This window comes from Hypanus sabinus, chromosome 26 (genome assembly GCF_030144855.1).
Source record: "Hypanus sabinus isolate sHypSab1 chromosome 26, sHypSab1.hap1, whole genome shotgun sequence".
Taxonomy (NCBI): domain Eukaryota; kingdom Metazoa; phylum Chordata; class Chondrichthyes; order Myliobatiformes; family Dasyatidae; genus Hypanus; species Hypanus sabinus.
Genome location: NC_082731.1, coordinates 12,078,215 through 12,091,684, shown reverse-complemented (window position 1 = coordinate 12,091,684; position 13,470 = coordinate 12,078,215). Strand labels below are relative to the sequence as shown.

The window sequence follows — 13,470 nt, the reverse complement described above, 5'->3', positions numbered from 1 at the left end:
GTAAGCACTGTGCTGGCCGAGTGCTATTGAAAATCTAAACAGTGAGGCAGCAACTCGTCTTACATAACGCTACCAAGTGGCAAGCCAGAAACTGGCTCTTATCTATGTCCAGTAATTTCCCAGACACTTCAGAGTATAAAAAATTAGGTCAATTATAAAATGCAAAAAAATAAAATTGCAGTCATGAAGGAGTACAATACAGCAACTGGTGCCATGGCCCAACTTGTCGCTGTTAACCAAGTTGTCCATGTTCCCTCATCCTGTATGCTTAAAATGTATCTAAACAATTTAACATAGAAGCAAATTCAAACTGAACTCTCCCGCTTTGTGTGGGGCTTGCCCACTCTTTCAGCATCTGTGTTTCCTCAGGGTGCTCCCGTTTCCTTCCACATCCCAAAGACAGCAAGTCGGTTAATTGCCCACTGTGGTTGCCCCTGGAGAGTAGATGGGGGTGAGGGTGGGAGTTGATTTCTAAATAAGATATGGGGGGGGGGGGCAACATGGGACGTGGATGGAGCTGACTGGTCAGCATGGAATCCTGTGGGCCAGCTTCCAAACCGTCACGGAGCGTTACAGCACAGAAACAGGCCGATCATCGCACCCAGTCCATGCTGAACTGCTAATACGCCTAGCCCCGTTGACCACTGCCCTCCATATACCACTCCCATCCACGTACTTATCCAGACCTCTCTTGCACTGAAATCGAACCTGCACCCACCACTTCCACCAGCAGCTTGTACCACACTCGCACCACCCTCTCAATGAAGAAGCTCCCCTCAGGTTCCCCTTCAATATTTCACCTTTCATCCTAAACCTACGTTCTCGTCTCATCCAGCCTGAGTGGGAAAAGCCTGTTTGCCCTTCCTCTATCTATACCTCTCAGAACCTTGTACACCTCTATCATATCTCCACTCATTCTCTTATGCCCCAAGGAATGAAGTCCTAACCTATTCCAACCTTTCCCTGTAACTCAGGTACTGAACATCTGGCAACATCCACGCAAGTTTTCCTGTCAGAAAAAATCCATTAATAGCAATCTACTTTAATCATGATAGTCATTCGATCTATTTCCTGTGTGGTCCAGAATGCTGCTTCAAACACAGTCAGAATGTTAATTAGCACACCACGATCTCTGGAAGCAAAGTCTGTTTTTATTGTTACTGGGAACAGCCCAGTGGTCCCGAGACTGGTCTTCTGACTGACTTCAGTTGAACAGATTAAAGACATTTTAAAATTAAAATTAATAATTAATTTTAAAAATAATTTTTAAAAAGGCAGCTAATGGGCATTGAATTTCCTGGCCTCTTCTTAACTCACCAACCCCACACGCCAATTTTCCCTCACACCAAGTTCTCTTTCACTCCTACCCCACACCCCTACTTTCATCTCTGACTTTGCCATACCACCGGGAAAGCTGAACAAGTGAGCCCTAGTACTGGTCACCCTCCACTCACAGTTCAGAGTCTACTCTGAACATCATGAGAAATGAAACACCACATAATCAAATTCATATTGATGCTGTCTTACTGATTTTATTCATTTTTCCAATAAAAAATAAAGAGGATCGTGTCCAACTCAGATATTGCTCTGGAGCTGGAGGCTTCTGATACTTCTCCCCAGCTCCATGGTAACAAGCTGTGTGCATTGGCAATACTTTGCTTGTCGAACATACATGCTGCTTTATCAACAGAGCAACTACAGCCACAACTCTTAACCACGCATGGCTGTGACTGTGATCATAAGGCTGTGTCATTATCACACACAATCATCTTCCTCTGTTCACATCATAGGTGAATGTCATCTGTTTACACATCTGCTTTCATCGTAGTGATTAAAAATAGACCTGGTGGTCTTAGAACAGGATGTTTTTTCGCCAGGTAGAATTAGATACTTGAAAGTACAAGGCTGCTGATTCAGTTGTTTGTCAATTTGACTCTAAAAGCAGGGAAGAGCAAAGAGTGCTTTTAAAATGCACACATATTTCACACTCCCAGAGGTCATACTGGATAAATGTTTATTACAGGCAGACCAGGTGGTGAGGCTATCCTCACCCAAAAAGGGCCTCACTGCCTACTGCTATAGCTGTCAGTTAAACCCATTCAAATGTCCAACAGTGTTCAGCACGCTGCTCTATTAAAACTGCTATACATACCGGTTACAACCATTCAAATGTCCAACAGTGTTCAGTGATGCTGCTCTGTTAATGCCGACTGCTGGTCACTGCTATACATACCGGTTACAATTTCAGTGACTCTGCTCTGTTAATGTGGCAATGCTGAGAATTGGGAAAGTGAGTACAAAAGAAAGACAAGGCTGAAGTCTTTGCAACTGGTGACTGTGTCTGGCAGAAAGAGTCATAGAGCACGAAAGAAGAGAAACAGGCCCTTCTGTCCTCTAGTCCGTGCCAAACTATTATTCTGTCTCGTCTAGGCAACCAGCATCTGGACCATAGCCCTCCATATCCCTTCCATCCATGTACCTATCCGAACTTCCCTTAAATGAGCAAAATGAACCTGCATCCTCCACTTCTGCTGGCAGCTCATTTCACACTTGCACCACCCTCTGAGTGAAAAAATCCCTCCCCAGTTCCCGTTAAATATTTCACCTCTAACCTTAACCCATGACCTGTAGCTCTAGTCTCACCTAATCTCAGCGGAGGGAAAAAGCCTGGTTGAATTTACCCTACCTATACCCGTCATAATTTTGTATACCTCTATCAAATCTCCCCTCATTCTCTTACCCATGCTTTAGAATAAAGTTCCTAAGCTATTCAGCCTTTCCCTATAACTTAGGTCCCCAATTCCCAGTAGAATCCTTGTAAATTTTCTCTGAATTCTTTCAATCTTACTGACATCTTTCCTGTAGGTTGGTGTCCTGAACTGCACACAATATCCCACCTCAGCTTCTTGTGAGATCTCCACTGATAACATCACAGGTCAAAGCCGATTCTGCTCAGTTCACGGGATATTGGGACGCAAATGGACAAAATGTGGCCTGTGGTCCTGGATCATATCGCAGTTTGTGCCAGAGCCAGTCCAGTCTCCAGGCAAGTGCGGGAGAAAGATGTCCAGGTGTACACCTTGTCCATAAAATAAGGTCAAATCCAGTCAGGACAATCATCAGCCCAGCTATCGTTCACTTTACGTACATTTAAGGGTTTAGGATAATTCTCCTCAGCTTCTATCTAGTTCGATGGTGCAGACACTCGGTTACGATTAGTGATAGGGAGAGCTATTTTATATCCAAGAATGAAGAAGCAAGGGAGTGAATGGGCCAAATAACAGATAACTAACACAGCAGAACTAACATTAGACTTGCGGTCATTACATGAGGCATTCTTATAAATAATCCATTTGCTTTCAGGATATGACCTTGAAATTAAACGGTGGATAGAGGAAAGACTATGCATAGGTTGAGGAATCTCGGACAAGATGACACAATATGAAAATCACATCTTCCACCTGATATCCCAAGCGTCACAAATGGAAGGATTTCCTGGGTTTCTTTAAGAATGCAAGCTGTTGTTGCAAAACTAATTATAATGACTGAAAGCTTTGTACAATATCATTCCTGTAGATGTCCAAGATCTTTTATAATCTCTTGAAATAAGTTTCAAACTTCTCTCACCACCCGCCCCGGGGTCATTTTTATTATTTTTCAGTAGACTAAATTGCATCTTAAAATTAAGTTTGGTCACACACCTCCCTCAATTTAATTCCTTTGTCGATGCAATGAAGGGCACTGTTTTCATCTCAGGTTCAAATGTTTTCACCCTGTTAGGAAACAGTAACAGATAAGCAAAAGCTGATGTAGAGGTCTGGGATCAGACAGTATGTGCCCAAGTTTGGATTCCCGATTTGGGGTGTATCCCAGGGGAGTCTGGCTGCCAGTGCAGAAGGGGCAGAGTGTTAAGTACAGGACGTGCTGATGACGGTACAATAAAGGAAACAGGCCATTCGGCCCAACTTCACCGTGCTGACCCAGATGCCTACATAAGTCAGTCACATTTGGGGCAGAACAGCGCAAGCGGTCATTGATTGGGATTCAATTCTTGCTGCTATCTGTAAGGAGTTTGTACGTTCTTCCCAGGACAGTGTGGGTTTCCTCTCACACGTCAGACGTATGGGTTAGTGTTGGCAAGTTCTGGGCACGCATGCCACGTTGGCGTCGGAAGCAGGGCAACACTCGGAGGCTGCCCCCGTGGCAAACCTTGCTGACCTGGTCCAACACCACAGATGCATTTTACTGTGTACCTGTGATAAATGCTGCATTTGGCCAAATCCCATCCCCCCATGCAAATGTCTTTAAATCATTGTTAAAAGCTTTTTTTTAAAAAAATTGCCTTTACCAATTGTTCTAGAAAAGAATTATGGAATATGGATAGCTGTTAATGGAAAAACAGGGCACTGACAGACATTGGACTCGAGGCACTGGGTCACCTTGCCCCTGGCTGAAGGGTGCAGCGGGCTCTGTGACACACTCCTGCTCTCAACTTTGTCACCGCTCTGCCCAAACTGTGGTCATACTCGGGCGATTCTTACTGTAAAGATCTGTTTGCTTGAGCACTGACCCAACTCTGACCAGAAGGCTGGGGCAGCATCCTGACATTTTCCTGCTTCACATCTCCATATATAAACCACTTTCACTTTCAGTGCAGCTGCAGGAGAGATGAAACACTCTTTAAAGTACACAAACTACATCTGGAACAAATGTACGTTCTCCATCGCAGTATAGATTGGTGCAGAACAGCGTCCAAGGACCTACAGCCTCAAGTCAAATAATTTGCCAACTTGATTTAAATTCCAATCAAGTAAAAAAAAACATTTATCTCATCCAGCAAGGCATTAGATTACAGGCACATCCCAAGTTTCAGGAGCTGGATTATTTATCTTCCTGCCACCTTGCATCCTTCCCCATCCCACCTTCTTACTTTAGCTTCTTCCCCTTTCTTTCCAGTCCTGATGAAGGGCCTGGGACAGAAATGTCAACTGTTTATTCCCCTCCATAGGTGTTGCCCGATTTGCTGAGTTCCTCTGGATTTTCCAGCATCGGCAGAATCTAGTATTTGAGATTTATTTTCTTGTTCATTTTGTGTTAAATACAATTACTGAATGGACGACACTTGCAGCCCTGTGATGTTTGCAGGAGTGATTTTTCCCGTGTTGCCTGCAATAGAGACACTCAACAGCAACACACAGCCAGTTTTGTGTTTATGGATGTGGAACATGTTGTCGGCCCTTTTCCCTGATACCACACCTGCAGAGGCTGAGTAACAGGGACCTGTCCACCAGCGGAACCACAGGCAACATGGTCCTGAGGGCACAAGGACAAAAATCACGCTGACAAGATCATCACCTAACCGCCTGTCATTGAACGACAGAAGAAAACGCATCGTCTTACATCCTTCCAGACTCCAGAAGATCCAACTCGGTTACAAGGAGTATAACAAGCAGCAGGAACAAATGCAGACTCTGGGGACGCCAAGAGTGAGCTCCTGCTCAGCCAACCCTTACAGACACTTGTGAACGCGCTGGTGTCTTGTCAGGTGGGAAGATCTAGTAAATCCCTTCTCACACACAGAGCAAGTGAATGGCCTCTCCCTAGTGTGAACTCGCTGGTGTCTCAGTAAATTGGACGACCGATTAAACCCCTTACCACACAGCGAGCAGCTGAAAGGCCTCTCTCCGCTGTGAGCCCGCTGGTGTGTTTGGAGGTTAGAAGACAGAGTGAATCCTTTCCCGCAGATGGAGCAGGTGTATGGCCTCTCCCCGGTGTGAACACGCCTGTGTATCAGCAAGTCCTTTGCACTTTTAAAGCTCTTCTCGCAGTCAGGGCATTTGAAGGCCCTCTTATCAAAGTGAACAAGTTGGTGTGTTAGTAGGTGGGACGAGTTTGTAAAGCCCTTCTCGCACAGGGTGCAGGTGAACGGCCGCTCGCCCGTGTGAACCCGCTGGTGCGTCCTGAGATTGGAGGACTGTGTGAACCCTTTCCCACACACGGTGCAGGTGAATATCCTCTCCCCCGTGTGAACCCGCTGGTGTGTCCGGAGATTGGATGCATGAGTGAACCCCTTCCCGCACACGGAGCAGGTGAATGGCCTCTCCCCGGTATGAACCCGCCGGTGTTGGATGAGGTGCGACGACTGCCTGAATCTCTTCTCACAATGGGAGCAGCTGAAGGGTCGCTCATCAGTGTGAACGAGCTGGTGTTTAATGAGGTCTGCGGAGATTTTGAAAGAGTTCCCACAGTCGTTGCATTTAAATGGTCTCTTATCACTGTGAACCCGCTGGTGCAGCTGGAGACTGGATGACAGAGCAAAGCCCTTCCCACATTCGGAACAGGTGAACGGCCTCTCCCCAGTGTGACTGCGACGATGCGTTTCCAGCTGGGATGGGTAACTGAAGCCCTTCCCACAGTCCCTGCATTTACACGGTTTCTCCATGGTGCCCTTGCATCTCCCCACAGTGCATAATCTTTTGAAGCCTCGATCACAGTGTGTTCACATCAATGGGTTCTCCCCAATGTGAGAAGCCTTAAGTTGTCTGATTCACAATCAGATCAAGTCTTTTGCCACAGATCTGCACTTTGGAACTCTCAGAAGTGTGCATTTCCCTCTCTCTGTGTTTTTCCAGCCAGCATGATCTCTGAAATGTTTCCCACAGCAATGATATTCAGATTATGAAGAATCAAATCAAACAGGTGTGACGTTTAGTTTGGAATTCCTGACTGCAAATCCTCTGTCTGCAAGAGTTCAGAGAAATCACTGTAAGCAATTCAAATCAGCACCGTGGAACAGTTTAATTCCTCAGATCTAAACCCAATCCACCAACTGCAGTTTTATGTTTCATCATTCTCCGAGACGTAATAAACTCAGTTTGAACGTTGCTCCAATCTTTAAGACTACCCCGTCCTCTTTTCTTCAACATTAACTACGTTCCTAAGACTAACTTTAGTGATCCTGACTTACACTGTATGACTGTTTTCTGAGTAATTTTCTTCATACCTTCCCAACAGATATATCGACTAATAACTAACGACGCCGTGTCGTCCTCCTCTTTGCCACTGTGTCCGCATTATTTAAATCATTACTTTTAATTTGAAGGCCTCTGTTATCGTTCCACCTCCCTGTATGTTTAATAAATAAATTTACCTTCTTTCTCTGACCTTGCAGTTCTACTTATCTTCTCCTGCAGCTGAATTTAAAGCCTACCAGGACTCCGGTTCGCTTCTTTGCTCGCTGACTTCAACCATAATACACAGACTACGTACTCCACCCACCCCAGGTCAATGAGGCAATCCAGCAAATCAGATTTCACGGAAAATACATGTCCTGGCAACAGAGTCCGTGAACAATAGCAAACGCGCATGCGCCCTATCAATTACTACACAAAGATGGCGTTCAGCTACGCACTTCCCTGATGACGACTGAGTCTTCGCTGCTTTGTAACCGAGAAGGATATGCGTCCTCAGTTCAATCCTTATTACCTGCACTGAACATTTATAAAGTTTCACTGTCCGCACACCATTTCGATTCGTCCCCTGCGGCGGGCATGTCCCTCCGCCAGCAACCAACCCCCTCAGCCTCAGTCCATCCCTGCGGGTCCTAACAGGCATGCTCACAACAAGACTCACACATGCGCCTTTGACACTGACGCTCAGAGCAGGCCTTCTTATGGTGTTGCGAATTCTGGGAAGATACACCGCCATTGAACTCCCCACCCCACTCAGGATTCCAGAGCTTGCTAGAATGTCGATCTCGACCATATAACAACTACAGCACGGAAACAAGCCATCTCAGCCCTTCTAGTCCGTGCCGAACGCTTGCTCTCACCTAGTCCCACCGACCTGCACTCAGCCCATAACCGTGCACAAGGAACAAATCAAAACTAATTGGTACACGTTACCGAAACGTAAATTGCCCAGCCATAGAAGCCAGCATGATTTCCATTTATCCAATCATCTACTGTAGCAGAATCGTTTTTAGATGCTCACCGAAAAAGTTGATTAATATTAAAATCCAGTGCACGAGGGCTGTTTGAACTAATGGTTGACCATGTATTGAAAGCCCGTTTGTCTCGTCTACCATTCATGAACGTGACTGTTTGACTTATACAGTGATCTATCGATTTTTGTTTTGAATGAACTCTATAGTGAATGTAAAAGGTTCGCTTTTCTCCGACTGGAGAGATTTTCGTAATCTCAGACCTAAATGGGCCTCTAGTTTATTCTCAAAAGTACCCCTTGGTCCTCTACTTTTAGCCAGAGGAAACGCCATCCCTGCGTCCAGCCTACCCAGCACTTGAACGATTTTGTGAATTTCATTAAGATCTTATATATGAAATAAATGGGAAGGGATCCGAATTACAGCAGAGACAGCAGGTCTCTTCAATGGCGTGGCAGACTGAGAGAGAGAGAAGAAATTTCACACAGCATCTGAAGGTGGTCACCCCTAGCCAGAATGGGAAGTGAATACAAATGAGCTGGGCCCTTTCAGTGGTTGGGCCAACGATGGATTGGATATTCCAGAAGGGGATGCCACCAGAAAAGATTCAGAAGAGTCCAATCCCAATCTTTCCTGTACAGAAGAACATAAGAAATAGGATCAGGAGTAGGCCATCTGGCTCGTCGAGCCTGTGGTGGATTCAATAAGGTCATGGCTGATCCGACCATGAATTCATCTCCACCTACCTGCCTTTTCCCCATAACCCTTAATACACCTACTATGCAGAAAGCTATCTAACCTTGTCTTAAATATATTTACTGCTTCATCAGGCAGAGAATTCACCACCTTTTGGGAAAAGAAGTTCCTCCTCATCTCCGTCCTAAATTTACTCCCCTGAATCTTGAGGAGATTTCACTCACCTACCAAAGGAAATAACTTTCCTGCCTCTATCTTATCTATCCCTTTCTTAACTTTGTACATTTCTATAAGATTTCCTCTTATCCTTCCGAATTCCGCGAGTACAGTCCCAGGTGACTCAATCCCTCCTCATACTCTAACCTCATCTCTGGAATCAACCTGGTGGACCTCCTTCGCATCTAAGACCATAAGACATATGAGCAGAATTAGGCCATTCAGCGCATCGAGTCTTCCCTACCATTCCATCATGGCTGATCCTGGATCCCACTCAATCCCATACACCTGTTTTCTCATTATTGATGAGAGGGGTGGTGAGCCTGATATATTTACTTTGCTTGTGACCCTGAAAAGAGAGTAACCATAGATAGCCAATGCAGAGTTTCAGCTATCAGAGATGGAAGGGAGACTAAACTGCAATCGGCCAGCAGGGAAGGGGGCAACAAGCATATGAATGATGAAGCAGCATTTTAAAGATCGTTGCTCAATTTCTGGAACAATCTCTACCTGTAGGTAGCCATTAAGGGTGAGTGCACAGATGCAGATGCACATCGAGAAACTGGGGTATGAGTTCTGAAGCAGGGAATTTTTGCTTTCTTATTTGATAACATCCTCCTTGAGGTTTAGCCTTTCCTGGAATAAACATATTTTTGCCCAGGTGGGATTGTTAGGGCATATTTTGGGTTTAGGGCATGTAGTGAAAATTGACTTCAGCAACCAAACTTCAAATCTGAATAAGGATTGTAGATTATATTTAAAATGCAGCCTAGAACAGTAAAATTCAGACCTTTGAACAGGCACTTAACTGATACAGTCTGCATATGCATGAATGCAATCGACACCCCATTGCATGAATATGCCTTAGATAACAGCATGTAGAGATATCAGAGACATTTGACTGAAATGGCTGCCCATGCATGAACACCATCAACATCCCAACTGCATGAACGTGATAACAATTAACGCTTATTTTGGGTATGTTGATGGGAAGATCTGGGCATTTTGAAAATTACATGCAACTTAAAAGAAGCCTTTTGAGGGCATTGTAAGAACCTTTATTCTTTAACATATAAAAATGTGCCGCAATGTTGGATCGGGTAGCCTCTCTCTCTTGAGTGACTCCAAAAGGCCATCTCCTTATTTGTGTGTGTTGAATATAAGACGACAGTACTTTTATATCAGCAGCTGTGTCTCTTCTGTGACTTTGTTAACAAAACACAACATATGCCGATGCCAGTAAATCTAATTCTGATGTCAGTGATAATAAACAAAATTCTGATTCTTACTGGCCAGTTACCCACATATCCTTAATATATGTGAGGATCCTGGATGAGGCCCAACAACTCACAGGCAAAATGTCCAGCCTCTACAGAAGACGCCACCGGTGGTTGAAATGGAGCCCAGATCACAGGAACTGTGAGGCTGCAACACCAGTTGTTGTTCATGGCTTACACTGGGCCTTGTTATATTTGCTGGGGCTGGAGGCCCCAGGCAGATAGGTTAAAGCCAGTAGAACTTGGAGAAATAAAGCAAAAGGAAACTGGAAGGCATCTGGCCCTGACACACCTAGAAAACAAGGACACATATCAGAAAGTTTTTTCTGGATTTCATTTTGGCCTACACCACTATTGTCTCCCAGAACTCAGTGAACTCCTATTCCTCGGTCTAAACACACTACTGTGCAACTGGGTGTTAGACTACCCGACCAACAGACCTCAGATAGTCCAGATGCACAACTGCTCCTTCCTCTGCATAGAAACATAGAAAACCTACAGCACAATACAGGCCCTTCAGCCCACAATGCTGTGCTAAACAAGTCTCCACCTTAGATCTATCTAGGCTTTACCCATAGCCCTCTATTTTTCTAATCTCCATGTAGCCATCCAGGAGTTTCTTAAAAGACCCTATCGTTTCTGCCTCCATCACCGCTGCCGGCAGCCCATTCCACACACTCACCACTCTCTGAGTAAAAAACTTACCCTTGACATGTCCTTTGTACCTGCTTCCAAGCACCTTAAAACAATGCCCTCTTGTGCTAGCCATTTCAGCTCTGGGAAAAAGCCTCTGACTATCCACACGATCAATGCCTCTCATTACCTTGTACGCCTCTATCAGGTCACCTCTCATCCTCCATCGTTCCAAGGAGAAAAGGCTGAGTTCACTCAACCTATTCTCATAAGGCATGCTCCCCAATCCAGGCAACATCCTTGCAAATCTCCTCTGCATCCTTTCTATGTTTCCCATATCCTTCCTGTAGTGAGGCAACCAGAACTGAGCACAGTACGCCAAGTGGGGTCTGACCAGGGTCTGGTATAGCTGCAACATTACCTCTCGGCTCTTAAACTCAATCCCACAATTGATGAAGGCCCATGTACCGTATGCCTTCTTAACCACAGAGTCAACCTGCGCAGCAGCTTTGAGTGTCCTATGGACTCAGACCCCAAGATCCCTCTGATCCTCCACACTGCCAAGAGTCTTACCATTAATACTATATCCTGCCATGATATTTGACCTACCAAAATGAACCAGCTCACACTTATCTGTGTTGAACTCCATCTGCCACTTCTCAGCCCAATTTTGCCTCCTATCAATGTCCCATTGTAACCTCTGACAGCCCTCCACACTATCCACAGCACCTCCAACCTTTGTGTCATCAGCAAATTTACTAATCCATCCCTCCACTTCCTCATCCAGGTCATTTGTAAAAATCACAAAGGGGTCCCTCTGAGGCACACTACTGGTCACCTGTCTACGACGACTCTTTGCCTTCTGTGGGCAAGCCAATTCTGGATCCACAAAGCAAGGTCCCCTTGGATCCCATGCCTCCTTACTTTCTCAATAAGCCTTGCATGGGGTACCTTATCAAATGCCTTATGAAATCCATATACACTACGTCTATGGCTCTACCTTAATCAATGTGTTTCATCAAACAGATGCCCCCAGGGCTGTGGGCTGAGCCCTTTGCTGAACAGTCTGCTCACACATAACTGCATGGCCAAACACCTGAGTAATCACATTGTCAAGTTCACCGATGACATGACAGTGGTGGAGCTCATTGCCAGTAATGGAGAGATGGCCTGCAGAAAGGGGGTGGAAGGGCTCAAGGCCTGGTGCCAGGCAAACAACCTGCCTCTCAATGTCAACCAGACACAGGAGAAGGTTATAGACTTCAGGATAACATGCAGCACTCACACCCTTCTTTACATCAGCAGCACGGCAGTGGAAACCGCAAGCAGTTTCAGACTGGGAGTCCTCCAGCCCACCAGTTGCACTTCACACTTGAGGTGGACCTTCTAATTAGTGTCCTAGCTCTGTCAGTAAACAGGGCGATTCTTCCACTTTTAATCAGGTTGACTATCTCAAACTCAAAAGAAAATTACAAACAAATGAGGTGTGTGGTAGCTCAGGAAGGTAAGGAATTTTAATTACAAGGTTTACCATTAGATAAACAATATAAAGAGCTGGAGAGGAAAAGATGGATGGACAACGCTAAAGAACGGACAGGGAAAACATTTGTGGTGACACAGGCCCCGGCACACAACCGTGATAGACGGAACAGACCGGTGCAAGGCTTGTCATGATGGCGCCCCGACAACTCCACCAGGAGTTAAGGGCGCAAGAAGTAGAACAAAGAGCTGGGGCAGCTCAGCAAACCATGCAGCATCTGGAGGAAAATGGACAGTTGATATTTCAGGTTGAGACCCTTCATCAGGATGGGAAAGAAAGTGGAGGTAGTAGGCGGAGGGGAAAAGTGAAGGAAGAGCTAGCAGCTGGTAGGTGGATCCAGGTGAGGGGGTCAATAGACGGCTGAGGAGGGTAGGTGAGTGGGAATGATGCAAGAAGCTATGGTTGGGCACAAATTATAGGAAAACCACTCTATATTTTGCTTTAATAGTTTTTCCAACCTGATGGCTTGAACATCGATTTCTCTAACTTCAAGTAAGCATTTCCCTCCGCCCCCTACTTCCTTTATCCCACTGGCCACCATCACTTTCTCCTACCCTGCCTCTCAGTCTGCCCATTATTCCTCTCACCGGTTCCCTTCTTCAACTCCGTCCCCTTATTCCACTCTCCACTATCCTCTCCTATTGAATTCAATCTTCTTCAGCCTCTTGTCACTTTAATTTATCACTTCCCAGATACTTACATTATTCCCACTATTCTCTTCATTCATCTACCTAATACCCCCTACACCCCCCCCCCCCAGGTTATCCATCATCCACCAGCTCTTGCTTCACACTTTCCCCACTCCTTTTTATACTGGCTACTTCACCTCTTTCTTTCCAGTCCTGATAAAGGATTTCAACCCTAGATATTAACTGCCCATTTCCTCAAGAGGTGCTGTCTGACCAGTTGAATTCCTCCAGAGCAACACACACAAAATACTGGAGGAACTCAGCAGTCAACATTTTGGGCTAAGACCCTTCATTAGGACAAAGTAAGGGGGAAGGTGCCAGAATAAGAAAGTGGGGGGAGGGAGAACAGGCTAGAAGGTGATAGGTGAAGCCAGGTGGGTAGGGGAGGAGGAATGAAGTAAGAAGCTTTAAAGTGATAGGTGAATGGACCATGGATGAAAGGGCACCGGGGGAGGGAGGCAATAGGTGATAGACAGG

General features: G+C 45.5%; 1 protein-coding gene across 13 annotated transcripts in view; it reads right to left on the bottom strand.

Annotated features, from left to right (window-relative positions):
• The window catches only part of LOC132381632 (zinc finger protein 239-like), a 107,125-nt gene that overhangs the window by 86,191 nt on the left and 7,464 nt on the right, over positions 1-13,470 (bottom strand). For 6 of the 13 annotated variants that reach the window (XR_009508093.1, XR_009508092.1, XR_009508095.1 and 3 more), the window contains exon 1: positions 7,151-7,382. The exons of 1 other annotated variant lie outside the window; for it this stretch is intronic. Coding sequence is in view for 6 of the 12 variants with exons in the window: in XM_059951195.1 (XP_059807178.1) it covers positions 5,510-6,442 (933 nt within the window). In the remaining 6 variants the exon portion in view is untranslated. Of the gene's footprint in view, positions 1-1,516; positions 6,742-7,150; positions 7,383-7,411; positions 7,873-13,470 lie in introns of those variants that run through there. 6 more of the 13 variants (XM_059951195.1, XM_059951193.1, XM_059951192.1 and 3 more) reach the window with 6 other exon arrangements.